The 26180-nt window shown below is 34.0% G+C and overlaps 2 protein-coding genes across 2 annotated transcripts; both read right to left on the reverse strand.

Annotated features, from left to right (window-relative positions):
• Window positions 1-2984: 2984 nt before the first annotated feature.
• On the reverse strand, window positions 2985-8713 carry LOC115953681 (phosphatidylinositol 4-phosphate 5-kinase 4-like). Its single transcript, XM_031071439.1, has 8 exons — window positions 7130-8713; window positions 5811-5978; window positions 5362-5527; window positions 5161-5277; window positions 4746-4939; window positions 4458-4588; window positions 4289-4361; window positions 2985-3558 (listed from the first exon to the last, which is right to left on the reverse strand). Exons 1-8 carry the CDS (start codon window positions 8323-8325, stop codon window positions 3270-3272), a joined length of 2334 nt encoding a protein of 777 aa, XP_030927299.1. The 5' UTR covers window positions 8326-8713; the 3' UTR covers window positions 2985-3269.
• Window positions 8714-13624: 4911 nt separating this feature from the next.
• Window positions 13625-16212, reverse strand: LOC115954126. The gene is made up of 4 exons (XM_031072024.1): window positions 16087-16212; window positions 15245-15362; window positions 15094-15166; window positions 13625-14027 (listed from the first exon to the last, which is right to left on the reverse strand). The coding sequence occupies exons 1-4, from the start codon at window positions 16115-16117 to the stop codon at window positions 13776-13778; spliced, it is 474 nt and encodes a 157-aa protein (XP_030927884.1). The 5' UTR covers window positions 16118-16212; the 3' UTR covers window positions 13625-13775.
• Window positions 16213-26180: the final 9968 nt, after the last annotated feature.

Consider the following 26180-nt stretch of genomic DNA (forward strand, 5'->3'; position numbering starts at 1 on the left):
ACATAAAAGAAATTTAAAGGTATATATGTCATTATCTTCCTTTTAGAGATGGTAAAATTTTCCATTAAAAATAGGTGAAATTTGAAGTGAAAGATGTAAGGGAAAAAAATACTAATTATTTTCTCTCAATTTTTTGTTTATGACAAAGCAATACAAAATAATATTATCTTTTAAAAAAAAAAATCATTTCTTACTTTTTCATTTTTCAATTTATTTTCTATCCTAAATTGTGAGCTAAAGAAAATTAGAGTCTCATGCATTAATAATTAATGCAATCTAATCAAAATATATATAGAAGCAGAGACCTCATGCAAAAAAGCAAAATGTTCTGCCATGTGGTGCTTTTTTTGAAAAAATAATTGAAATAATATTAAAAGCCACAAGATAAGAAAAAAAAATAGAGACTTTTGGTTTCTTTAGTTCAATACTTCAAGACTTTTTTTATTAAAGAATAATGATACTTTGTAAGACTCTTGTTCTCTTTGGTTCAATGTTTCAAGCTAAAAACATCTTGCACTTCTACTTCTTTATATATACATGCCCACAACCCTTCGTGCCATCTCATTTAAATTACATCCCAACTAAGAATGATGTTATATATTTTCAACCTTTCAATGACAACTACTTAGCTCTAACTTCGTCATCCCATCTAATTTTAACCCGTATGAGTTTACTATAACCAAGGAAGATGGCCTACTTTTTTTATTGAGTGAAGACAACAACTTATTGTTTTGATGTTAATGTCAGATGTTGTGGGTTGTGTAAAGGATGTCGTTGGCTTCGAATCTTTAGAGTGTTTGGTGTAGGAAATTCATAGTTGTATTTTGTTTTAGAACTAAATAGAAATAGAAAGAAACATTCTAATTGATTATATATTAATGAGATTAGTTGTTTTTTATTATCTTTTAGAACTCATAATTTTTAGGTTTCTTTGTAGTTTTTACTGTTATTTAGTGCAATATCAATATTAGATATGACGATAAAAGTGAAAGTCAATGATGATTTTATAGTGTTTTTTTGTGTTAGTTTTTTATTTTTTATTTTATTTTATGTGGAAGCCTAACTAAAGACAATTAAATCTTTATAAATGGAAATGTTTTTAACCATTTTTTTTCTTTATTTTATCACATTCTCTATATTCCAATACTAAAAAAATGACTTTTTTTTCTTTAACATAATGAAATGGGTGTTTCAAATTTGTGGGTTGGTATTTGATTGTGAAAATTGAGTAGTTGAGGAAGTGTTTGGGAGGTTGCTTGAATTTTTGAAATTTTAGGATATGAGAGTATTTTATACTTTGAATTCAGATTTATAATTTTCAAGTTTTAAAATCATTTAATCAATTTAAAAATTAAAGTCTACATATAATATAATAAGTTAGTCTCCTAAAAATGTCCAAAAATCTTGATTGTTCCAACCCCAAAAATTTAGATTAGTAGAGCAATTTCACTCAATATTTGGAAACCAATTTTATGACAATTATATATATATAAATTATGAATTAAGAAAATTGAGTTTCAAAGCATTCAAAAATATTATGATAAAACATAAATTTTATACAACAGAATGAGTATTATAAGCAAGGTTATTAAATCCGGACGGTCCGACCCGAAAACTCGTGACCCGGGCCCCAATCCGGTTCTTTAGCCAAAGAAAACGGGTCCTTCACTTAATTGGGAAAAACGCGTGCTCCAAGAATAGAACTAGTGACCTCGCAGGAGTTTTGGACTTTTGTCCAACACGCCAACCACTGAACCAATAGGCTTCCTTGGGTGCTTCTTGACATTTATATTTTATTTATTTTAATTTTACAAGATTAATAGTTTTGAATTTAATTTTATCACTATTTACTTAATAGTATTTTCTATTTTTTTTTTGTTCAAGAATTATTCTTTTACATCAATAAATATGAATATGAAAATTGTAAATTTATGTTAAAAATGATTTTGTTTTAAATTAAAATGCATTTTTTATTCGAAAGATTAATAAATACAATTTTTTAAAGCTTCTTTATATTTATTATTTTCTATTCACTTTATAAAAATAACGAAAATACATTTGAAAGTTTTTTTAACTGCATAATATTTTTTAAGGGTAAATTTTCATATTTTTACACATTTAATACATTTATTTGTATTTTAATTAATATTAAATTAATTTTGACGTCATCACAGTTCGACCTCGGTTGAACCTCGGTCCGACCTTAAAAACCTTGAGCCTCTCTCTTCTCCGGTTCTTTGAAAGGTCCGGATCTGAAAACCTTGGTTATAAGTAGGTCTTAAAAAACATAAAAAAAAAATATATATATATATATATATTTATATATATATATTTCAAATAAATTTGCAAAGTATCCGCGCATTGCGTGGAAAATTATCTAGTCTTCATAATAGGTGTAACCTTAAATAAAAATAAAAGTACCAATTGAATTAAATTTTCCAATTCCCTCTAATTTTTAGTTGGATGTCAAACATGTGACATTTATTCGATTTTTAAATGCCACATTTTTTACATCTAAATCAAAATTAGATGAAATTGGAGGATTCAATGGGAAGGGATTTTATCCCGCTTTTACCCAATACCATTAGGTCTTATTATAATTTTGCAAATTCTAATTGTGAGTATTACCATTCCAAGATGGGTATGAGAACATGTCTTTTTTCGCAATTGATTCATTAAATTACCTTTTCTTTGTTGGCATGTCATTGTGACACAGTAGAACTTATCATTGGATTTGACATAGATTTCGTCTTGTATGACCCCTCCTACCTTCTCAGGCATAGCAAAACAAGACACTGAACCACAGAGAGAGAGAGAGAGAGAGAGAGGAATATTATTAGAAAAAATAATTAATAAATACAATTTTCCTATATACATTTCATTTGAAAACAAATGCCACAAATCGTAAATCTCTATATCTCTTGAAACTAAAAAATTGATCAAAACAATATATTTTGATACAGTTTTACAATTGGACACACCTCTGCTTCTGCTCACAGCATTTTCTATAATATGCTAACACATACTGTATATGTATCTATAGATGCATATAAAGCAAAGGAAAGAATAGAATGGACAACAGGACCAATCAATATGATGTGGAGCTTAGCCCCGAAAGCTACAGTTGGTCTTCCAAATGGTGAAATTTCTAGCCACAGTGGTACTCTAGCCGGGACAGGATGCTACTAGCAACCGGAGGCAGTTCTGGCGAATTCAGACTTCTTGGGCTATGATGAACTGAAATGCAAAAGCTACTTGCTTAAAGTCTTTCAAGTGTCGTCTGTAAATATGTTAAATATGAAATCCCGGAAGCGCTTTGAATATTGTCTTGGATCAACTGCTGATATAGAGGTCGGGTCATATTGGATGGACTTGTATACATGCTCAAGCTTCTTGCTGATGTCGTAGTCTTGAAGTATGTCAATTATTCCAAAAAACATTACAACATCATAATACTCCCCTGTTGGTTCTCCTATGAGCTGAAATTCACAATCATTTCTTCTTATAGTCTTTTCCACCCGTGCTGGCATGTTCAAGCCTAATTTAATACTAGCCCACCTGCAATTGCCAATATTCAACTATGTCAAAACAAATTCTTTCATTACTTTTGAGTAAAAATGATATAGTGCTGTTATCATGTCCACTACCTGTAACCAATTCATCATTGATGATATATAAGTAGTGGTCATTATTAACTTCATTACTGTTGTAGGAGATAATTTCCATCATTTTTCACCTCTAATACTGTTTCATAATACAACAACATTTTATATGTAATCTCAACCTCAATGGCTGATCATTGCATAATCCAGGTCAACCTGATTATGTAAGGAAGCCAATTTTTATCATCTTTCCTTTCCCCAACCAACTAGGTAGGAACTTTGTGGTCATTGAGTAAAAAGGCAAAGGGGTTCTATAATGATACTTGAATTCTAGGGGTGACTCTATGTAGTCATTGAGTAAAAAATGATTGGTGAAAAGTTTCCTTAGTTGCATTAGTTACCCACTGATTATTAGGAAAAATTTACTTTCGAGGAGCATCAAGGCCATTTCATCCTCCCAGATGATTAGTCTTTCTCTAATTCTTGTTCTTCATGAGGTGTTTCTCTTCCCGGGAAGAATGTTGTTGGTTTTTTTTTTTTTTTTCCTTACTATCTGTAATAGATCTAAAATTCTCCACATTTTCTTACTGAAATCAAATCACAAATATATTTTGAGATAGTTTTACGTAAATTCTATTTCACATATTGATTGATCACTTTTTAATGATTTAATATATACAATTCACCTGGATGGGTCTAAAAGAAGCTGATCCATGTCTGCTCTTGAAAGACGAGGAACTCCATCACCCTCAGAGTCACCTGGAAGAAGAAAAACAGTCCATTGTTGTAAGTAAAAAGCATAAATATGAGATTAATATCAATTCAAAGTAATCTTGTGAAAGAGTGAAAATTGACCAGTAGGACTCTGAGTTCCAGAAGGAATTAAGTCACCAGCAGTTGATATTTCTCTGAAGTGAAGACCCACCAAAAGACTATAGTCCATAATTCTCTCCTGCTCGAGAAACTCACAGTCCCTATCAATTTGCCTGTAGGAACAAATGTACATTTAGGAAGGCCAATAAAGGAAAATGGAAAGGAAAGCAATGCTCCATTTGGTGGCAAAACTCTTGGGGTTGCAATAGTTTTTTTGTAGCATGCTAGCAATTAAATGAAGCATTTAGAAAGGCATGAACTATGTTTCACCTGCAAAACTCTTGAAACCATGACTTCTGCAGTCTGAATAAAAAGTTCAAATCAAGGTCTTTAAGGATGGTGGTTTCATCAATCTCTGTCTCCGGCTTATCTGTTGTGCGGCCAAGGGAAGATCCCTTCAAGTCAAAGCGTCTGTGGATGGTATAGTCGGAACGAAAGAGATTCCCCATTATGATGAAGCGTACCTATATTATCAACCACATTACATATGAGCATATAAAAGTGATAGATTAGAAAGCACTTTTCTTTCTAGATATGTGAATCATAAATACATACTAATTGATGCAGCTATTAACAATTTAAAACTGATAGTATGATAATGGTAAGAAATTATGACCTGATCTTTTTCATACAAATTTGTTTTTTTTGCACATGTTAGTTTTCTATGGAGCTATAGCACATCTACCTTCTTCTGGATAGTTCCAGTTAGCTTTACACAATGCAGACCATAAAATTTGGTTACTAGAGTGTTTTCGAAGGCTCGAAAATGGTTATAATAGGCTGAAAGCATCCTTAATAGCACCTACACCATGAAACCAATTACTGAATTATATTTAGAAACAGTGTCAAACAAAAAATAGAAAGGGCAAAACTATGTGAAACTCACTTTTACTTCTGCCTTTTTTATAGTCTTTATCATGTAGCGGTCATCATTGGTCAGGTAAAAGAAGCTACCACTTTTACCAGGAGAGGAGAGTTCCCGGAGAGCATCATTCCCACAGATTGAAATCATGTAATCAGCTGGGTCCACATTGAACAACTTCCTTAGAGTCCTGAAGACAAGAAAAGAAAAATAGTTAAAAGATGAGAATGACAAGATGATACTAAAAACTTTGGTTTAACATGTTAGCTTAAATAGTGACTTATTGTATCATTTTATAAGAGTCTTGCTCCCACATTCCGATGACATGCAATAGTAGACTTAGTAGTCAATAACCCATGTTCCAGGTTGGAAGGCTCTATTGCACATTGTGACAATGGTAATGAAGTATTAGCTGCTCAAGTGCAAAAGAAAACAAGAAAACAGAAACAAGATATTATACTTCGAGGATTCACCTGAAGACTAATGGGCAGTAATCCTTCCATTTAAATTCGCAGGACTGATGTGGTGGAGTGTACTTGGATCCTTCTGGAGGAAATTTTGTCCATACCTTTTCCTTTGGATCAAAAGCTGAAGACTTCAAATCAAGGGATGCAGCTGGAGCAGGTCTTCCAACAGAATGCCTGTCCAATCAGTCCACATACTGATAATGAGTGACAAAACACAAAGCAATCATATGTAGACATTTACCTTTAAACTGGTGAAGGAAAAGGAAAATTAAAGATACATTGCTTCAATTTTGGAGACTATGTGCTACATATCATAGTTTTCATGTCTTTATAATCACTTTTGTAAGAAAACATGCAAAAATCATTGCAGCAAGCAGAATCATAATCCTTATTATATATTCTAGAATGTGATGTAGCCAAAAAGAATAGCCTGAGCAGGAATTTCAAATGATAAGAGTTGACAAAACTTCCTTTTTTGATTGTTAAAGAAAACTTAAAGTAAGCCTGACAAAAAGGCCAAAGCTTGAATAGTCAGAAAGTTGTATTTCTTCCATTATTAGACCCACTTTTTCTCTTGTAATGCGCCATCATTTAACAAAACTCCTTTAAAGATGAATTAGAACTTGTTCATCAAATTGCACAATCTTACTGGTTAACTTACTACTAGTATTTAATTGAATTGGAAATAGAAGACTGTTAACTGCAACTTTAAAAGGTAAGAAAATGGAGCCATTAGATGGTTCACAAGAATAGATCATGGGAGGTATTCAGAAACAAACATGGTAACCCTGTAAGAATGGAAGGATTGTTGGGTGACAGCTGTTAAAGTGATGTAGCCAATTCTAGTTTTATTTTTTGTCCTTCGATTGCTGAGAAAACTGAGCACTAGAAACAAAATTTGAATAATGAGATTAAATCAGAAAAGTTGCATTTGACTCACTAGAGTGGAGTTTGGACTTTGGAAATATGTCCAGCCTCCGAATTCAATTTAATAGATTAAAATTTTTATTTAGCAAACAAACAGAACCAATTACATATAGAAAAACTGAAGACAAAAATGACATATAGAAGAGAAGTGATTGCCACACCTTAAAAAGAAAATTGTGAATTTTTTAATCCAACTAAATAAAATCCTATACGCATCTTGACAAGGCCAACAAACTGAGAAAAAAACAACTTTAGATAAAAGCAATAAAACAATATAGCGTTGATAGCAATGACATAGATTATATGTTTGGAACAAAGCAGATCACCAAAAAAAGAAAAAAGAAAAAGAAAAGAGAAGGTGACAAAAGCCTAATAATATCCTATATCAGTAAAAATACCTGATTCCCAACTGCAAATTGAGCATGAGCTCATAATTCTTGTGCCCTTTGCATATTGTCTCTCCTTGTCTCTTAGCTTTCCTTGGTACTTTCAATGGTATCTTAGGTACCCCCCTTGGAATTACATCATCGTTATGTAGACCCAACATATCATCCTCAGAATCTCTCTCCTCAATTGGTGTCCTACTAACAAAATCACTAGATTCATCACCATCCCATATACGCATTCTATCCATTGGCTTCTCTATCCCCACACTTACTCTCCCATCAACAGACACTCTCCTAGGCTTAGCACCATCCCCCGACTTTGTTGACCTCCAAACCGCAAGCTTCTTTTGTGATGGCAAAATTGAGACTTTCTCTCCTGGACAAATCTTACAATCACACAAATCAATATTATACACATCTTGAGGATCCCATTCAAGATTGGCTTCTGGGGATGACTCTGGTGGATAATAAGTCCCATTTTGTTCACTTGGATCCTTACTCCAATTCCCAACATAAAAACTCCCATCAACCCATTTGAAACTTCCATGTCCTTTAGGCAATCCATTTTCCCAATACCCTTCAAACCTGTTCCCGTTAGTCCAAACAAATGTACCTTTACCACATATCTCTCCATTCTTCCATTCTCCAACATAATGTTTCCCGTTCTTCCATTGATACCTCCCTTGACCTTCTTGCAATCCTCGCCGCCATTCGCCTTCATACCAATCCCCATTGGCAAAATTCTTCACGCCATTCCCATGTTTCAAATTCATGATCCATTGTCCTTTATAAGTATCTCCATTACTCCCCGTATACGTGCCCATCCCATCCATATAACCGCTCTTGAACTCACCTTCATATGTAGCCCCGGAAGGCCAACTAAACCTACCTTTCCCCATAGTTTTGCCTCTATGCCACTCTCCCACGTACATGCACCCATCGGTCCATAAGTACTTGCCATGTTCATGAGGAAAGTTATCGCACCATTGGCCTGTATAGTAATCACCATTGGGGAGAACCCTCTCAGCATGGTATATTTCCCCACTGTGTCTTCCATTGTTGTCTTTGTCATCATTGCTGTCATCGTCATCGTCATCTACATGGGCCACGGACATGGTTCCTAAGAAATTGTTTGCACGTTTCTTTGCAGCCTGTGTTTTTCGAATTGTGGCCTCCCATGCCTTTAAAACACCACTCTCTTTGTTCATTCTGCAATGCTTTTGAACTTTTCCTTTTAGTACTTTCTCTCTCTCTCTCTCACATGTGCATACTCAAGTTTTACAATAGAGACATGAAATGGGATTGGATATCCATACTATGTACTTGTTTGAGAGAAATCACGAAGACCCTGATGAAAAAAATGAATCAAAATAGCACTGGTTAATTGCCAATGTAAGAATAGTTAAGGGTCACAGAATTTTGAATATTTCAATGTTCATTCTCTCTCTATATGTTTCTTTGTTTTCTTAGTTTTTGTTAAGAAAGCGAAAAGGGCGATTGAACCAAAGAGTGCCTTTCTCTTTCTGAACCAGAACAAACGGTCATGGTGGTGTAAATTTTTGGTCGTCAAATTATTTTTTGTTTTTGTTTTTGTTTTCTCAATTGGTTTGTCGTTATGCTATTCTGACAGCATGTGTACATAGTTTGTATACAATGAACTGACTAGATGTGGACACTTGTCACTGGTGAGAAAGTGAACAATAACATTTAGTTTGTGTTTGATAGAACTTTGTTCAAAACTAGGATTCACATGCTTTCTTATACCTTTCTTTAAAATTTTCTTGTGAAGAAGTTTGACTAAGAAAAACCAAGAAATTAACTTTCATTCCTTAATTGGCCAGAGAAGCATGATTTTCTCTAGTGTGCTTTTTTGGTTTTGTGATCCAAAAAGAGAGAGACTCGTTCATCTCCTAGAACCTCTACAAGCCGTAACTTTTGGAGATAAAGGGCGAAAAGCAAGGTTGTTATTTACTGTTCTTGGGTGTTCCTTTACAAAAATTTAGGGAACTTGATTCCTAATTTTGGATAGATAAAGAGACCAACTGAACTTTAACAATCGCCAAAATTTAGATACAGTTTCTTATGTTTTACCTTAGATTCTCTGATTGATTGCTCAATCATTGATTGCATTGAACATAGAAAAGATAACATTGTTTTTCTTATATTGGTCAATACAATCATGTGATTAAATTCAATTGAGAAACTTAAAATTATACTTAAATTAAACCCATTAAAAATTTCACTTATATCATCCTAAGTTTGTTAAATCTAATGAGTAATACTAAAGATATTACAATTACATAAGTCTTATAAACCAATATGTTAATAATCATAATAAAAAAAAATTAACATTTATTTATTATATCCTTGAAGTGGCAGCAATCATAATCACGTTTGTTTGTATGCATGAGTTTTATATATTGATTGGCAATAGTTTTAACATTTTTCTAATCCAAATATGGTTTGTTGTAAAAAAAAAACTTCTTTCGTATATGAAAAATGAGAAGCTCAAAAGTTTGCTTTGCATTACTTCTCTACCTTTGAGATGAAAAATCTTTGAGATTTAACCCAATAAAGGGAATGGTTATTGAGTGAGAAGAGAAATCCTGGAAGTTGGAAACGGGAAAATTGAGTTGGGTTTTCGTTGGTTTGGTTTATAAGTTCAAAACATTCTTATTTCGAATTTGGACAGACTTTTCCAATCCCAACCCAAATTTAATCACTGTTATTCCTATTTGACACCACCTATGAACACACTCACAAAAAGAGAGCATAATGAAAACATTCACATTTGAAGACAAAGAAATGAGAAACCCCTGATTGCCAAGATTGTCTCTCATGATTATTCTTCTTATTGTACATATAATATATTTTCGTTTTCAAATCTCAAATGCAACAAAGGTAACATGTGCAAAAATGTTTTTGTATCCAAGAGCTAAAACGCAAATTCGCAATCTGGAAAATACTTCAAGAATTTGTCCTGGGACTCATAGAAAAAGATAATGGGCCTGAACTTTAAAGTGCATATGCGAAAAGAAAAGAGATTTCAACTGGGCAGGGCTGTCTCTTTGTTCCTCTAAAGCTAGTCTTCAGGACTATCAGTAAGTCCAACTTAGCCCATTTTCCGAACCCAAGCCCAAATCATGTGGAATGTTTCAGTTTTCAATAGAATATTTCAATTTCCTCATAGCCATTATGAGTTGTGGTAGAGAGCTGAGTGTTAGTTGTAAGGTTTTTACTAAGAACTTTTTTGCCACCAAGTTCATGAGTCATTTTTTGGTGCAGTACTTTTGGCAAAAGCTTGAAACTAATCTTCAATTTAACTCAATTTGTCACCCTCAAACTGATGAGCAGACAAAGGTTGGTAATCGAAGTTTGGACAATATATTGAAGTTTTGTGGGTAAAAAAGGTTTAGTTAACATTCTTGTCAGCAAAGGACAGAGGCATGTTATTTATGGCCGACGGACTGGCCCCCTAAAATCTTGAAAATGCTCTTCTTTTTTTCATTAAAAAATAATTAAAAGGTTATATTCATGGTTTGGCCCTCTAAAATTTTATGAGTTCATTTTTTTGAAAGGAAAATGTGTAAAAATTTTCAAACATTCAAGAGGTTCCAACCTTTATGAAAGCAAATGCAATATTATAAATGAGAATAAGCCTATTAGTATATCATACATAGATAATATAATTTTTCTATCATTTTTTCTACTACTGCACACTTTTTCACAACTTAATAATGTGATGATCGACTGTAATTGACGAACCATCACTTTCACATGAACTCACAATTTTTTTTTCAAATGCTCGTTGTCAACCACATCAAAATTGTGACAAAAATTGTGTCTATAGACTTTCCCATTTTCTATTGAGCCCTATACCATCATTCATGGAGGAATGATATCTCATTAAAAATATCTGTTTGGTAACTAAGTTTGAGTAAGGTATTTTGGGTGTTTTTGATATATGTGTGAGTGAAAAAGTGTGTTGAAATATGTGTAAATATGTTTGAAATGTGAAAAATGTGTATTGAGTAGGGTTGCCAAACGGGCAAATGCTAAAAATTTATCTATCAAAAAATAACATCAAATTAATTAGTTCAAAAGTTGAATTAATAATTGTATCATACGGCGTCAATTACTTTTCTCTATCAGAAAGCATGATATTTTTTTACCAACACACACACACATATATTTTCCTTTCTCTTTTGTTTGATTTTTTTTCTTTCATATCATTTTCTTTTGGTTGTCTACTTAAAGTAATAATTACACATTGGACCCATTACGATGGTGACATACTATTAGGCCTGTTCAGGATTCAACCAGCATCAATGAAACCGGCCGGCACCAAACTGATCCGACCGCTTCAAAGACCCACCATAGGTGTCCGGCGTGGTGGTCAGTGGTGATCTAGGCAAACTGAAGATTGCCAACGCATGGTGGTCAGTGGTGATCTAGGCAAACTGAAGACTGCCAACGTGACAAGCAGTGGCTATCTTGCACTCCGACGAAAAATCACACCGCACTGCTATATATATACACACACACACTATAATTTGACATATATCATATATCAGTGTATATAGTTTTATGTTTTAGAAGAGAGAAGAAAACTCAAACAAGGCATGAAAGCAAAAGACGCAAGGTAGAAGAAAAATATTAGGTTTTTTTTTTTTTAATTTCTTTTTTAAATATAAAAACAACGTCATTTTAGTACTTGATATTAATTTTAATATCAGTTCCAAACAATGTCGTTTTACAATAAAATTTAAATTTAAAAAAAAAATAAAACTAAAAATAAAACGACGCCGTTTTAGTTGGCTTGATTTTAAACCCTATGTTTATTTATGTTACCCACCTTTCTCTTTCACTCTCTCATCAGACTCCCTCCCAATCACCTCTTCTCTCTATCTCTCTTCTCAACCTCTGTTGCTTGGTACCGCCACAATCTATAGCTCGATGCCACGTTTCTTGGAGTTTCACCATCTCCACTCTCCTTTTTGTCACAACATTCTCAGGAATTTCTAGTAATACTTTTGACTTCAGATGCCCCTACCAAGTTTGTTTATGTATTTTATTTTCAATGGTTTTGCTTGATCTTTTATGGGTTTAGTTTAGTTTTTTTTATTTGGGTTTTTTGTGATTTTAAATGGGGGTAAGTTTGAGAGAAATATTGTGAATCTGTTTGTACTTAATTTTTTTGTTTTCTTTCTTCTTCTCTTTTTTGGAATATTTGGATTTTTAAATGATCATGACATGGTTTGGGGACGTTAATTGCATTGTGTTTAGTTCCTAAGAGAATGGGGAATTAACTGAACTGGTAACTTGCACCGCACCTTGTGTAAACCGGTTACTTCTCCTCCACAGATGAGGTGCAATTAGGGACGAGGGGAAACTGCCCCTGTAGGTGTGACACAAAAAGGCCCCAAAAAACCGGCCGCACCGCAATGTGTACTGCCCTACATACTGTATAAAGAATTTATATATATATATATATATATAAAATTTAGTCAATTGATATTATAATTGATGTATAATTATCACTTTAAAAAAGAAAAGTGTGTCACCATTGTGACGGGTCCAATTGGACACTAGATCTAAGCTATATTAAAATAAGGATAGAACTTTCTTATGTGAACTTTCATATAAACAAAAAATCCACCTAGTAAACACCCAATAGACTTAGTTCTTGCAGTGACAGCCCTACAGTAGATGCAATCGCCAAAGGCCCCAAGTAGAAAAAATGCCCCCAAATTTTAACCAATAGGGTTATTTTTTTTTTATTAATTAAGTCCAAATATTAGCTAACAAATAAAATCATTCTTTTATCAAATGAAAGACAAGAAAAAAATAGAGAAAAGTGTGTCTACAACTTTTTTCATAACATTTTTACAAAAAATCCTAAGTAGTAAGTTGTTACAGGCCGTTATTGATACAAAAATATAATTCTACTAGTAGGTTCAAATTAAAATCAGTAACAATTTAACACTTAGGATTTGTTGTAAAAAATATTGTGAATGTAGCACTTCTCAAAAAATAAAAAAGAGAGCAATACACACCAAAAAAAAAAAAAAAAAAGTTTACAACATTTTTCACAATAATTGAGTTGGCAAACTTTTATTAGTTCTCACTTAGATCCACCACTAACATTATTATTTTACTTACCACTATTAGTCTACCACATCAATAGGTGTGAAAAGTTTTGTCAAATTTTTTGTGTCTATAGACTTCTAAAAAAAAAAAAATTACATGGTTAATGTTAATTAGTAATAATTTTGCATATCAAACAAGATAATAGAGTTTAAGTAATATTTAATTTTTTTTTAAGTCATATATATATAAAGCCTCAATGTTAGTTTTTGCCTTACGCCCTCAAATACATCAAGCCGCCCCTGAGCTCACGCCCACACAACACGCACTCAAACAATCTAATACAATCAAATCTGTATAATTTGCGTATCACATTGAGCATAGTTTTGTGTCATATAGTTTAGTTTACACACGGAAAGCTATTAATCATTGAGCCAAGTACAAGAGCATATATGCCTTGTGTCGACTCCATGTAATAAATAACAAGTATTAGAAGATCATACAACATTATAATTTCCATTCAATGGTCCTTAGTAAACCTGTTTTTTTAACCAATACAATTGCATATTTTTCATATCTTGTTGAGTTTGGCAAGAATGAAGACTGTGGCTGAAGTGATGCTTGGGATGAAAACTTCATTAGGAATTGCACGTGGCATTATGCTTTGCTTGATAACAAATGTAGTTATTGGGACACCAAAGATGTAAAGGATTAAATCTTTTGCTCCACCAATGCCAGTAACTCCTGTATCAAAAATCACTTCTTTGAGCATATCCTGAAACTCATCCTTGTTCAATGATTTTTCTTTGCTTTTGAAATGTTTCTGCAAATGATATTAACCATTTATCAGCATTTAATTTCGTAGAAATCAATGATTAACATAAGGTATAGAAAGCTTTATTGTACGGTACATAAGCATGAGCTACCACTTTTCTCAAGTGGGACTTAGTTTTTAACTTATACGATGATAAAGACAATGATAACTTGGCAGCTCCAACCTCTGTTTATTCAAGCGTTTTTGTGAACTGTAGCTCATTTTAATGCATCAAAATCCATTGATCTTGAATGTGTTTGGGTTGACAACAATTTGCAAAAGGGATCAATTCCAAGAAACTAAACCAAGCCCATTTTATTTCTATTTTATTTTAGAGAAAAAGTTTACGGATGTTCTAAGAACATTGATTTAGGAAATATTATTAGAAACTTTTTATAAGAGAAAAAAAGAAATTAACTTTTTTAACAGTTTTTTATATTTTTCCATAAAAGCAGTATTAAAACTTTCCTTAAGTGGTCTATTAACAAATTTCCTAAAAGCATTTGTTAATCAAACCCTTTATTTTATTGATTTCTAAATAGATAACTATTATTTTGATTATTTATGTTATAATAAGGTTAATTGTAAATGGATAATACTCATAATACTAAGCCAAAATTTGGGGTAAGGTTGTTTACCAACCACCCCTTCCAAACTCGCAAAAGTAAGAGTTTTGTGCATCGGGTACAATCCATAATACTGGACCAAATATTAGTTTGATTTTCCAAACGACTCATAGAAGATTAGTTTGATAAATATTTGTTTTGTTTGTGCAAATCTTGGGCCTAAAGGACTGCTCATCACATTTAATAACTACAGTTGCACCTACCCTATTTGGATGTGCTAGAAACATACATGTAATTAATGCCACATGCAAAGAAACTAAAGAGGATCAATAACTAAGGGTCTCCCAAATAATAAATAAATAATAATAAAAAAAAAACTAAGGGTCACACACAGGTCATCCACATTGCCTGTCAGGGGGGCTGCAGAGGAGGGAAAATTATCAAATTAGTGAACATATGAAACATATCAATTTAAAAGGTAGAAGGTGCCTGATGGAATCAATTCTTACCTTGTAGGCTAAGGTGAGTGTTGTGGTCTTCGGTACACGAAATTGTGTGTTACCGAGCTTTTTGTTGATATCTCTGTCAAAATTTGATTAGAATAAGCAAATTTTATCAATGCTAATGAATTCTAATATAGAAAAAGAGGTAGATAATTACTCGACAGTTTCGCAAACTGCTCGAAAGAATTCAACATAGTTCATCTGCTCCGTGGTAAAATGTGCGTCATAGCATTTATCTATAATTTCATTGATTTCTTTAGCCTTTTCCTCACTTCCTGCATGAGAAAGTAAAAAATAAGAAGCCCTTCTGGTCATATCAATAACAAGGGTCAATTTGAAAATCTATAAATATAACAAAACAAGTAAATGGTGTTAGTAATCCACAATCTACACATAAAAATGTTGTGCAGAAAAATGCAAGGCTGGTCTTCTACATGAGATAAGTTTTCCAATTTGGACAATTTGTGAGATTTCATTCACAAAGTTGTGCTTATTACATGGCATTTGAATGAGCCATTCTTTTCTGTAAGTATCAGAAATGATTTGCTTTTGTTGTTGATGAGAGATTAAACATCTAGAATTTTATGAAATCATGTTAGCTCCTACTGTCTTCTGCTCCAATTACTGTGGATTATGCTGACTATGTTGGGGCAATTCAATTGCACCTTGATGATCATAACATTTACTAAATTCAACTGGATAACCGACAACAAACTTTTTATAGACATTGAATAATAACATTTCATAACATTTATGTATACATTTTCCATGATCCCATCATGATGGACATAATCTTAAAATAACATTCAATTCAACAATGGACTTTTTAAATACGTTGACGTATATGTATGCACATTTTCCATATATTTACCAGCAAAACATCAGCTTTATCATAGTTCAAAAGAATTTTAAACAAAAAAAGAAAAATGGAATAGGCAATATGTAACATAATTGTGCACACCACTTTTTATATAAAAGACATAGAGCTAGAGGTTATACCAGCAGCAAATTTTTGCAAAGCTCCACCCATATTTCTGTTTTCCCTTGAAAGGGGTATCAGTGTCACGATAGGGATAGGGTGGCTAATTACACAGACACCAAAGGAAATTTATATGTTTTATGTGATCCAAGGAACAACAAGACTTGGCCAGTGAGAAGAATACTTCCCATTTCATAGGCAAGAAGCAAAGTCATGATTAAGTCTTGACAGATTAAAGAGAGGAAAGAATTTGGAAAAGCTATTTAATTTTATGCTCAAGGAAGGAACTACTTGCAAGTTACTGTTATTTGAGGAAATGCTTTGGCTTATACAGATATATATATATATATATATATTAACTAAATAAAAAATATTGTTAGCGTGTTTCGTCAAATATCCATTTTGAAATATTTCTCAAAAAAAAAAATTATATATATATATATATATATCTATAAGGGCAAGATTTGGAGCCCAAGCCCAAATGTATGGAGTCCTGGTCTAATAATAAGCCCAATACAATGAATTTGTAGAATATGAGTCAAAGAACTAGATCTTAATGAGTTGGGCAATAGCTAATATTAAGTTAAGAGATAATTAAGCACAAATAAAAGACATCAGTGTCAATGGATTCTTAGTCCGAGGAGGCCAAAGTTTAACGTATACTGATCACAATTGAATATTAAGATTGTTTAGTATGCTACAGTGTTTACTCTCCCTCCTTTTTCACCCCCTCACTCATGGGGTTCTTCCACATTATATAGCTCCTTTCTGATCATTTAGACCTTACACTTGTTGATCATTTGGTCTTTAATCCCCTCTCTAGTCCTTGGCCGTTCGCTCAATGGGGCCTGGATATTGTAGGCTCTTTCCCTAAAGTAGCAGGAAATAAGAGATACCTGTTGGTCGGCACAAACTATTTCACCAAATGGGTCGAAGCCGAGCCCTTGGCCAACATCAAAGACGTGGATGCAAAGAAATTTATCTGGAAGAATATCGTTACTCGATTTGGAGTCTCTCATGCCCTCGTCTCGGACAATGACCTTCAATTTGATAGCAAGGCCTTCAGGAAATACTGTTGCAACTTGGGAATTACGAACTGATATTCCACTCCGGCCTACCTCCAAGGGAATGGGCAGGCCGAGGCTGTTAATAAGGTTATAGTCAATGGGTTGAAAAAGATATTAGATGATGCGAAGGGAAGATGGGTGGAAGAGCTGCCACACGTCCTATGGACCTATCGGACTACACCACGACGGTCAACAGGAGAGACTCCCTTTTCCATGACTTATGGGGCCGAGGTTATCCTCCCCCTAGAGATTAGCTTCCCAACGCTAAGAATGGGCACCTTCACTCCAAGCAACAATGACGAACTGCTAGGAAGGAGTTTGGATTTAATTGAAGAAAAAAGAGAAAAGGCAATGATTCAACTAGCCTATTACCACCGGAAACTCAAGCAGGGGTATGATGCCAATGTAAAATTACGGCCACTAGCGCTAGGAGACCTGGTGTTGAGGAAAATTTTGGGTAATGCCAAGAACCCGTCCTAGGGAAAGCTGGGGCCCAACTGGGAAGGTCCATATCACATCACTTCAATAGCAGGAATAGGTGCATATCATTTTGAAGACTTAGATGAGAAAGCTGTACCCCGTCCATGGAATGTAAATAATCTAAGAATGTATTATTATTAATAAAAGCAGTTTTGCTTGCATTATGATTTATTGTAATTGCAAGTCATGCGGTTCATTACTATTCAAGTGTTAAACAGAACCTAAGTCCTGCATGAATCCTCGGACCATAGGCTTAGGAGAAATTAATAACTTATGGCATCCATCCAAGTATTAAACAGAACTTAAGTTCTGCATGGCTCCTTGGACCACAAGTTTAGGGGAAATTAATAACTTATGACATCTATCCAAGTGTTAAACGGAACCTAAGTCCTGCATGGCTCCTCGGACCACAGGTTTAGGGGAAATTAATAACTTATGGCATCTATTCAAGTGTTAAACAGAACCTAAGTCTTGCATGGCTCCTCGGACCACAGGCTTTGGGGAAATTAATAACTTATGGCATATATCCAAGTGTTAAGCAGAACCTAAGTCCTGCATGGCTCCTCAGACCACAGGCTTAGGGGAAATTAATAATTTATGGCATCTATCCAAGTGTTAAACAGAACCTAAGTCCTGCATGGCTCCTCGGACCACAAGTTTTGGGAAAATTAATAACTTATGACATCTATTTGAGCGTTAAACAGATCAAACGAATCTTAAAGTGGGTCAGGTCTTTCGAACCAAATATGGGGATAAAACTATGCATTCCGTAATCTTAAAATGCATATATGTAGATTTTTAAACAGGACTTGAAGCCTAAACAAACCCAAGGCAAATTTAAACCTATACTTATGCGCAGTATACAAACTGTCTGCATGTCAGCGTTCATTAACTAAGATTCACTGCATAGTTTTACCCTTAACACTTAGTCATATTGGCAAAACATTATTGCAAACTCTAACTGAAGGCACAGTTACATTAATTCAGAACTATGTAATAAAATCCAAACAACATTAGGCAAAAGGACAAAGGATGAAAGGAAGAGCATTCACATTAAGTAATAAAGATAGTACAATACGCTCGGACGAGATGTCATCAAAAACAAAAACAAAAATATACTTCTACTACAAAACGATATTACAAGAAAAACCCTAGGGGCTAAGCTTCAGCAGGAGGGTCTTCATTTTGGTCTAGCTGAGAAGGAGGAACATCCTTGGCTTGGGGGTTAACTCCATGATCCTCAGCCTCTGCAACCTTCTCCTTGGCGGGATCCTTTGATTTGGCAGAGAGTTTTTTCCCTTTGCCCTTGCCTTTGCCTTGCCCTTCTCCCCCTCGGCTCCCTGACCTTGGTCAGTAACTTGGCTAGACCCCTTTGTAGTTTCAGCTAACGGGATAGCATCTGGGATAGCCGCAGGTTGCTTGAAGGATTCTGGGGCATCAGCAGGGACCTCCCGAATCTCCAAGGGGTAGAAGACTTTTTCATGCAGCCTTCAAACAGAGTCTACAAGGACACCCGCAACGTTGAGGGCCTTGTCCCATGTAATGCTACAGTAGTCCCTACATACCTCTGATAGCTCCTTGGCAAGCCTTACTTGCGTCTCCTCCACGCCAAGTTGGAATGCAGCTCTCTTCTCGGCCTCGACTGCTTCCTTGGCCAGTTGGATTTCCTCTTTGGCCTTCTGCAACGAGGCTTTGAGATCTAAGACAGCCTGTTTCTCAGTGGCGAGATTAATCTCAGTCACGTGCAACTTCTAGCGCTGGTCCTCAACTTGCTTCTCTGTAGTTTTCAAGCCAGCCTCGGCGCTCAGACGAGCTGATTGTGCTTCCTCCAGCTTCTCAGTTAGCTTGTATTGCTCCTGCTTGATAGCCCCTAGTGTTTTCTCCATCTCGGCGCGAGAAAGGGCTTCAACATCAGCCCGCTTGTGAGCATTGCGATACCACTCCTCGGCCACAAAAACTTGCTGAGTAATCTACCCAAAGATCACAAAACAACATGAGTTAGAAAAAAATATGATTCAATATTTATGTGTATAAAGGAATAAGTTGCCTTACCATCGCAAGGTCCCTCTTCAGGGACAGGAAGAGTTCATTTTGCAAGAAACGCCTGTAAGCATCCATGTCCCTAGGAAGGAGCATGGGTTGCTCCAGGGCTACAGCAATGTATCTTGCACGGCCCCTCTGGTATTCTCGGACCGAGGCATTCCAAGGAATCGGTGCCTCATCCACCTTAAGCCGAGGGCTCCAAGTACGCTATGCCACGCGCACTTCAGCTCTATCTTGCTCCTCGCCGCTGTCCACGGACGAGGCCCTTTTGTCCCGAGATTCCGGAATCACCTTTTGATGTTTTGTACCATGCCGAGGACCCACGTCGCCTTCCTCGAGCGACTCGGCTGGCCTTTTCTTTTTCAAGTCAGGGTTAGCCTTTAGGCCGAGGTCGAAAGGGACCGATGGAGGAGCAGGAGGAAGGTTGGAGGGAGCTTGAGACTTAATGGGTGCCTTCGAGGTTGACCCTTTGCCCCTAGCAGCCATGAGCTCCCTTAGGCTCTTATTGCCCTTGTTCAAGGCCATATTATCTTCCTCTTCGTCAAAGGAGTTGTCCGGGCAGGCGATTACAAGGGGAAGGGTGCGAATGCTGGAGTTTCTTTCTAACTCACCCTCGGCTTCCGAGAGGTTAATCAAAGGAGCCTTTGGATTGTTTTCTTCAAAATAAAACTTGTCTATCTCCTCCTCTAATCAACCACAATCCTTCTCTTTTGTTCAAATGCAAACTTGGATATTGGTTCTCTTAGAGGGAACATAAAAAGTGGTACAGAAAATTTGTATCCTACTTCACTAACACAAATGTTTTTCTTTATAAAGTAATGGAGAAAAATCAAACAATGAAAAATACTCTCAGTTAGAAATATCTTGAAATGTCATCTATATATTACTAAAAGTTGAAACATAGCATTTAATGCTGCTCTCACGTTGCGCCATATCAGCTGCCACATCATTTTTTTTTTCTTTTCTTTTTTAAAATATAATTTTTCCTACAATTTTAAAATGGTTTTTACAATTTTTAGCCCTATAAATGCAACCCACTACTTATTTATTTACTTCCACTATCACCCTATAATAAATATGTATAATTAATCCAGCTCACCTCTTATTTATTTAGTTCCACTATCAAGCCCAACCCAAAGCCTTTTCAATTCAGCTTTAGGGTTTTGTGTGAGTCTTTTCAGCTTAAAGGGAAAAAAAATGGATAATTACACTTTACTCACCTGTAGTTTGCCTCTAATTTGATGTGTCTACCTATGGTTTAAATTTTGACACTTTACCCACCTGTGATTCCCACCGTTACTATACCATAACCCACCTCTCCCTCAGCCATTACTCTAACCCAGAATATGTAAAAAACAAAAACCCAAACAGATCAAAACACTCTCACTCAAATCTTGAACATAAAGAACATGAAGAACATACCCAAAAATCTGAAGAACATAATATGACTTGCACTTTATCTTTTCCTATTTGTCTCTTAAGTTGGCTCACTAGAGCAAGCCCAGACGTTTGTTCTTTTCTTTATATTTTTATATTTGTATACGATTACTCTTTTACATTAATATAGTTCTGTCTATTATCTAAAAAAAAAAAAAGTGAACCCAAAATTTTTGAACATAAACCCAAACCAAAAACTAAACCCAGAAATCTTGAAGATTAACCAAAAATTAAACCCATAAATTTTAAACATAACCCATAGCCACTGCAACCAAAGATTAAAACCAAATCAAACACACCACAAATTTCTTTTTCAATCTTTTCTATCCTCTTGACAATTTTGTTTGGATTCATAGGCTTGAGATTTGAGAATGTTCTTATGATCCCCACTATTGAACCAGTCAAACGACATCGACATCGTCACGGACGACGACGACAACGTCATTTGGGAATTGGAGCTCGACGCCTTAACGTAAATGCTGTTGTTGTTGTCGTAAATGCCACTAATCTAGAAATGTACTAGCTTGTGGTTTCTACGTTATTTAAATGATACAGAGCATACATTTCTAGCATTTTCAGCCTACAAAGATTTGAATTTTTGATTTTTCGTCTTGATTTGCTATGTGGGTCTAGTGTGTTATAAGCTCACTGTCATTCAACGAATTTCCCCTAGCTAGACCCCAGTGTCAGATAAATGAAAAGAAAGGCCTCTATTTTTTGTGTGTTGGGTATTTGATCAATTGACCCAATCGGAAAATTTGTGATGTTTTGATGTAATTTTGGGGCAAACCAGTGGTTTTGGAGTGTAATGGGTAACGGAATGAGGTGGTGACAGGCCGACATCAATGGGTCAGCTTTGTTTGTGTTCTAGGTTTGAAAAAAATTTGATTTGAGCCAGATTCATATTCTTGGGTTTGAAATAGCATGTTTTGATCTTATTTTCTTTTCTTCTCTTTTCTTCTGTTTTTCTTGTTGGTCGGTCAGCTCAGGGATTTGGCTTGTGTTGGATATTGTTTTTGGGTTCAACTTCCTGTAATTTTTCAGATGTTTGGGTATGTTCTTCATGTTCTTCGTGTTCAAGATTTGAGTGAGAGTGTTTTGATCTTTTTGGGCTTTTATTTTTTACATATTCTGTGTTAGAGTAACAACTGAGGGAGAGGTGGGTTACGACATAGTAACAGTGGTAATCATAGGTGGGTAAAGTGTCAAAATTTAAACAACGGGTAGGCACATCAAATTAGAAGCAAACCACAGGTGGGTAAAGTGTAATTATCCAAAAAAAAAAAAAAACAAAAACAAAAACAAAAAAAAAAAAAAAAACAAAACGATGAAGCCTTTCAAGCTTTAGGTTTTCATCTTCCTTTATTTTTGTCTCTTCTTATTCACACCCTCTTACTATAAATTTGTCACTATCTCTTCTATTCTATGCATAGTTTTCCCTCACAAAAAAAAAGGTTCCCTCTCTCTCTCTCTAAATTTTTTGGTGGATTTTTTTTATTTTTCTTGCATCTATACTTTAGGTTGATAATTTTTTATATTCTTTAAAACTCTATTTTAGGTTAATGAGATTTAGTTTTGTTTTTTAAATTGTTTTTTTTTTTTTTATTCTCTTTGATTGTTAAATGTTATCCTATTGCGTTCTAAAGAATTAAATATAGCATATAAAAATATAATATTATTCTATTACATAGCATGATTTGGATAATTTGGTATTTATTCTGTTACATAATATTATTTTTTATAGTGCTCAATTTAGATGTTAAACTATGAGACTTTACTAATTTTTGTTTATTTTCTAATCCTTAGTGGTGGACAAAATACTCTTAATAGTTGTATTAGAAGTACTCTATAATGCCATTTATTTAAAGAAAAGTAAAGGTTAGCCAAACGAAAACAATCAGATAGGTGACAAATTTTAACTTTTGCAATTTTATTTTTATTATTATTATTTTATAACAATGCATGTATAGAAATTTAACTCTTAGATTTTGCTAATAATTATTTATTTGATAATATGTTTTGGGCGGCCAAAATTATAATTTCTACAAAGAAAATAACCTTAATAGATTATCAAAAACAAAATTTTATCCTAATATTGGTTCAATTAATCATTGTTAAGTTTTATTAATTTTTTTTAGTTTACGTTTTTTTGGTGTTTTTGGATTGTTCCTATATTACATTTATGATTGTTCATATAATAAATAAAAATATAATTACAAAATACATTACTCATTATTAGATTAGTTTAAATTGTAAAAAAATAATAATAATAATAAAACCACCAGAAAAATAATTATCACACACAACGCGCAGATTCACGACTAGTTTAACCTAAAAGTCACTAATCATGGCATATTAGAGTTAGTAACTTAAAAAATTATAAAATATGATGATGTCGTAATATCACCAGTGAGCAACACAATCCACGCTCGTTCAAGCTAACAACCTGCAAGAAGAAAGAAGTGATCTCGCTGTGGGCACCGGTGTGGTGTCGACCAAATACCCTCCGACGGTCAAATTAGAATTGTTCTCAACTCTAGAGTGCTAGAGAGGGTAAATTATGTGTACCTTGATTCGCGAGAGTATTGAAGCTTTATAGTAGAAGAAAGTCGGCTTCTCTTCCTTGGACTAGAAGTCTTTTCCTTATGGGAATCCTCTTGAGTAATCCCAAACGTGATGGACAAGACATTTCCTTGTAGAGGGGATTAACGCGCGTATCTTCCGGAATGCTCCTTGCGCTAGGTTTCTAGTTTCCTTGGAGACCACACGTGCGCGCCAAGAGTATGGAACTGCTCTAGGCCACTGGGCTCTACCATTGCCGGCCCATGGGCTCGGATCCGTCAGGCCCAATGTCGTGAAAGTCCATTGCGCTAAATTTTGCCCCTTCAAAATAAAATACTTAGAATGAAATAGAAGATTATTATTCATTTTAGATGTCATGATAAGTTATAAAGAGTTACATTTTTATATCTTCTCACTCTCACACCTGATATACCATATATATGGGATATAATAACAAAATCAATTATTATAAACGTTTAAAAAGAATTATCAAAATAAGAAACAATAGAGAAGAATCTAGGTAAAGTTAGACTTAGAGATACCCCATCATTTATAAATTTCCATCGATAACTCCATAATCTAGATGTGTTTTACAAAGTCCACTATGAGAAATTATTTATACTCTTGTCCCCTGAAATGAAAACTTCTTAGATTCTCCACTAGTCGCTGGCGCTGGGTAACATAAAAAGCTTTGGTTCATGGAGCTTCTATTTATTCTTGAGCAATGTTGGTATCAAGAGGTGCTACGTGACTACGTCCATAACATTTTTACAATATTTTTAGAACAAATTATAGATATTAAGTTGTTATTGGTTCTAATTTGAATCCACAACTTAAATTACCTTTTTGTCCATCCATAACAACTTACCACTTAAGATTTGTTCTGAAAATGTTGGAGAGATATCATTTCTCATTTAAATAACATACACTGCACAGGTAAAAGGGGTACAAAACTTTCACTTTTGTAGAGTTTTAGAGAAGTGATGGCAAACAACTTTATTCCTCTTTTTTTTTTTTTTTTTTTTTTTTTGGAGAGTGATTTTTGTACTCAAACCACAACCTTATAGTTTTTGGTAAAACCATGAAAGGGATAAGGTTCCTCTCCTCTCTATATCAAAGGTCGTGATACTAAGTGGATATATTCTAGGATCTAGATTGTGTCAACTCATTTAAATTTTGACTATGGATAAATTTAATTGTGATTAAACTAAATTAGAGTTATAAGTTCTCTAAACAAAACTAGAATTATAAGTTTTTAAATGAGTTAGTACAATCTAGATTCTAGATATACTCCACTTTAAATCATGGCCCTTTAATGGATACTTGGAAATGGAAAGGATCCAAACCCCCATAAAAGGCACTTGCCATCATCTACACCAAATCCTAATAAGAATAGGGAAAATTTAACAAATACCCTAAGAACATTGATTTAGTAAGTATTTTTATAAACTTTTTTATAAGAAAATAAAAGAATTATTAATTTTGTTAGCTATTTTTCATAATTGAACCACCAACAACAACAGCAACAACAATAATAATAACAACAACGATAAATAATTTTCCCATTTTATAAATCATGTCGCTTGAATGTCAAAAGTGTGAGGGTGCCAAACCATGCCATTTTTTTTTTTTTTTTGAATGTTAGGCATGGCATGGGAAAACTGTCACTTTTATGAGTCACTAATTATTTTGGTACATGCTAAGTTATATATTGTCGTACACACTCTAATTGAAACATTTCATAATTATAATTGAAATCATGTTTCAAAAATACAATTTTAGTTATGTTTGTGTATCTCGTACATACAATGTGTAATTATCACCACCTTCATAAGTTCAGAGTTAGGGGAGGGGGAAGGGGTAATTAGAGTCAAAGTGTGTGTTTGGCTCCAGCTTAAAAACCCAACTTATTTTACTATTAATCTTATTTTTGCTACTATTCATAGGCCCTAATGCACTTTTTAGTTCTATTCATGGATCTCACTATACTATTTCAGTTAACTTTTACATTTATTTACAATACTTTTAACAAAAAAATTTTCAGTTTCAACAAAATAAGCAAATGCAATTAATTACTTGTTTATATAATTAATTTGGACATCTATAGAATCTGGATGTCACATACCTTTGAGGAGGATGGTACTTTTGTGGAGCATAGTGCTTGGAGGTACTCTTTTTTTTTTTTTTTTTTTTTTTTTTTTTTTTTTTTTTTTTTTTTTTTGGTGTTTGGAGGTACTTTAATTGACAAAGAGACAAAGTATGCATGTGATGTGGTCCCGCCTGGTTCGCTTCAAAGTTCAGACATAATATAATAAAAGAGTAAAGCAATCTACTTGTGACTTTCACATTAACTACTTTTTTTTTTTTTTTTTTTTTTTTTTTTGCTATTCAAAGGTGACAAAATTATGAATTTATTCGTGGTCCTAGATTTTTTTTGCTTAAAATATTATTTTTCATAATTTAAAAAATAATATATATATATATATATATATAATAAAAAAAGTGATTGAGGTAATAAACAGTGA

Source organism: Quercus lobata, chromosome 7 (genome assembly GCF_001633185.2).
Source record: "Quercus lobata isolate SW786 chromosome 7, ValleyOak3.0 Primary Assembly, whole genome shotgun sequence".
In the NCBI taxonomy this organism is placed as follows: domain Eukaryota; kingdom Viridiplantae; phylum Streptophyta; class Magnoliopsida; order Fagales; family Fagaceae; genus Quercus; species Quercus lobata.